The 2,782-nt window shown below is 42.7% G+C and overlaps 1 protein-coding gene across 1 annotated transcript in view; it reads right to left on the bottom strand.

Moving 5' to 3' along the window:
* Positions 1-2,782, bottom strand: part of Arhgef38 (Rho guanine nucleotide exchange factor 38) — a 109,847-nt gene that overhangs the window by 12,546 nt on the left and 94,519 nt on the right. The window contains exon 11 of the mRNA XM_021197058.2: positions 625-768. Coding sequence (XP_021052717.1) covers positions 625-768 — 144 coding nt within the window. The remainder of the gene's footprint in view (positions 1-624; positions 769-2,782) is intronic.

Here is a 2,782-nt window from a genome sequence, read left to right on the forward strand (position 1 = left end):
GTGTGTGTGTGTGTGTGTGTGTGTGTGTGTGTGTGTGTGTGTGTGTGTGTAAAAGCAGATACACACAGTAAATAAATAAATTACATTGGAATTTTAACAACAGGTTTAAAGATGACAGAGGTTCCAACAACTACTGTTGAGTGATATTTTATTATTTTGTACTTAATTTCTTGCATAGTAAGTACTTTGTAACTTTAATTCAGTAAATTGCCTATGCGCATCTTCTTCCAGGTAAACAAGGCAGGAGTCACAAAGGGACGCTTTCCAAACTCTGGTAGTAAGTGACTTTGAAAAAATAAAAAGTCACTGTATCTCTGTGGGCTGGAAATGGAGTTGGTTGGAAATGGGGGCTACACTGTGTGATTTGTCTCTTTAAAACCCTAGTCAACAAATCTGCGTATCTGCTGTGTTTCAAGCATGTTTTGGCATGTTAGGGAACTGTCATGAATAAAACAGTAACAAACATCACTTCCCTACGGAGTTTATAATATAAAAGGTAGATTCAGTAAAATAAACAAACAGCATGGAATTTGGATGGTGCGGACAGTATGGGGATCCATGTGCTACAATTTGGACAAGGCAAAGAGATGATGTCTTCACTGCCAGGGACAGTGCTAAACTCACCAGAACCTGTGCAGGCTTCTTCTTTTCAAAGCTAAGTTTCCTCTCAATGAAGGTAGCACTGTTCTCCTTTACAAAGTTCAAGTTGTGAACCTCTTCCAGCACTTGATTCTGAATCTCTGAGATGCCCAAGACTGGCAGTGGCACCTGTGGGAGGAACGGCGTGGTGTTACCGGATAACCAATCACACTGGGTATTGACTCTGCCTGGGTTGTAGTGTTGATGGTGATGATGAGGGTAAGACAGAGCCACAAGGGAGAATCAGGGCAACTCGATAGCTTCTAGAAAGATGGGCAGTCTGATATTACTGAAGTCTCACAAAGTGGTAGGAGTGCTTTTTAAAGTTTCAACGCTACATAGGGGAACAAAGCAGGGAAGAAGAAAGAAAGAGCCAGGAGTAAAGTTCTGGGAGCCGTGGTGTTAGTAGTAGCCTGGGTGGAACAGCACGGGACAGAAGGGGACAAGGGGACAGCAGGGAAGTACAGGGAATGAGGCTACAAGAGGCATGGTTAAGAGTGAGTGAATGCCTGTCTTGTATGTTTAACATGAACTCTGTATGGAGGCTAGAAGCTAAAACTGAGCAGTTATTGAGTTGTTGCAGGGTGGATATGAGGGGGAGAATGGTGGGATATTAGTGAAATGAAAGTAGAGAAGGGGAAGCTGGGGGTCGAGGCAGGGGGATTTGAGCAGGCTAGGCAAAGGCTTAAACATAATAAAGAAGCTACTCAGGACCTGTGTTCTTGCAATCCAAGTTAACCATATATATATATATATATATATATATATATATATATATATATATATATATATGGTTAACATCAGAACATAGAACGTAGGTGATTTGGGCAACAGAAAGAGCATAGCAGTAGCTAAATGTCTAAGTAGGATAAGGGGCAGGTAGGTCAAGGAGGGAGGGTAAGGAATGGCTTAACCCAAACTAAGGGTATATTAGGAAACCTTACAAAACCCCATTAGTTTGTAACTGAAAATATGATTTTTTTTAAAAATGAATTTGAGCGAAAGTATCCCACGTCCGTGAATGACACTACTCCCAGAAGACATGAATCATGAAATGAAAATCTCACAGTTAGGCATGGACTCATTCCTCTGAGATTTTGGTCAGAGAAACCCCAGAAACACCCAAAGCAATACAGGCTACTGCCATGGCTCTTCGTGGCCTTTAATAGGTACATGGTAAGGCTGTATTCCTGAAGATACCATGGACTTTTGTTGAAGGACACAAATAAATAAATCTCGAACTGACCAGGAAATCCTTCTTGATCGTTAGCTTTCATAACCCTGAGAGGTACTACTCTACACGCTACTGCGAGGCCAAAGGTACAACGGCATTGCCCAGGACTGGACCCCCACCACCTATGTCACAATGCTGACTTGCCAGGCAAGATGCACTATTAGTGCAATAGTGACAAGAGGGTTTATTAGGTAACCAGCCACTCTCTTCATCATAGTTGAGGCCTACTCCATAGAAGGAAAATCATGCCTATTACTGAAAACATGGTCAGAAAAACATGACTAGGAAAGTCGTAGGCCTAAGAAGAAAACCTATTTATGTTTCACTAAGTAATCAATCACATAGTCAACCTGCCTCCTAATTTTTATGTTTATATGTGTAGATTTGTGCCCTTACAACCTTGGTGAGAGGAACTTCTTACTGTAAGGGTGGGTGTTAAACATGCAGAGATGTGTCACTATTCAAAGTGCTGAGGATGAGCAAATGTGGTTGGGGACAGGACATCTGTGTCAACCCTACCTACTCTCAGTGCTCAGAGAGCATTGCGGAGGAGGGACTAGAAAGAGTCTAAGAGCTTGAGGACAGGGAAGAGTGTTGTGAAATGCTGGCCTTGGGACCTGACATTCCAGTTACACACATGAACTCACAGCAGCTGTGGTTAACTACCAAGACACGCACAAGATCACGACACTTAAAAATTTCACCATGGATTGGGGAGAGACTTCCAAAGCCCCTCTCCACCTTGGAAGCTGTTAACAGAGCAGAGAGGGGCAGAGAGAGAGAGAGAGAGAGATAGAGAGAGACTAAGAGAGAGAGAGAGAGAGAGAGAGAGAGAGAGAGAGAGAGAGACTAAGAGAGAGACTAAGAGAGAGACTAAGAGACAGAGAGAGACAGAGAGAGAGAGAGAGA

The sequence above is a fragment of the Mus pahari genome, chromosome 4 (assembly GCF_900095145.1).
Source record: "Mus pahari chromosome 4, PAHARI_EIJ_v1.1, whole genome shotgun sequence".
In the NCBI taxonomy this organism is placed as follows: Eukaryota; Metazoa; Chordata; class Mammalia; order Rodentia; family Muridae; genus Mus; species Mus pahari.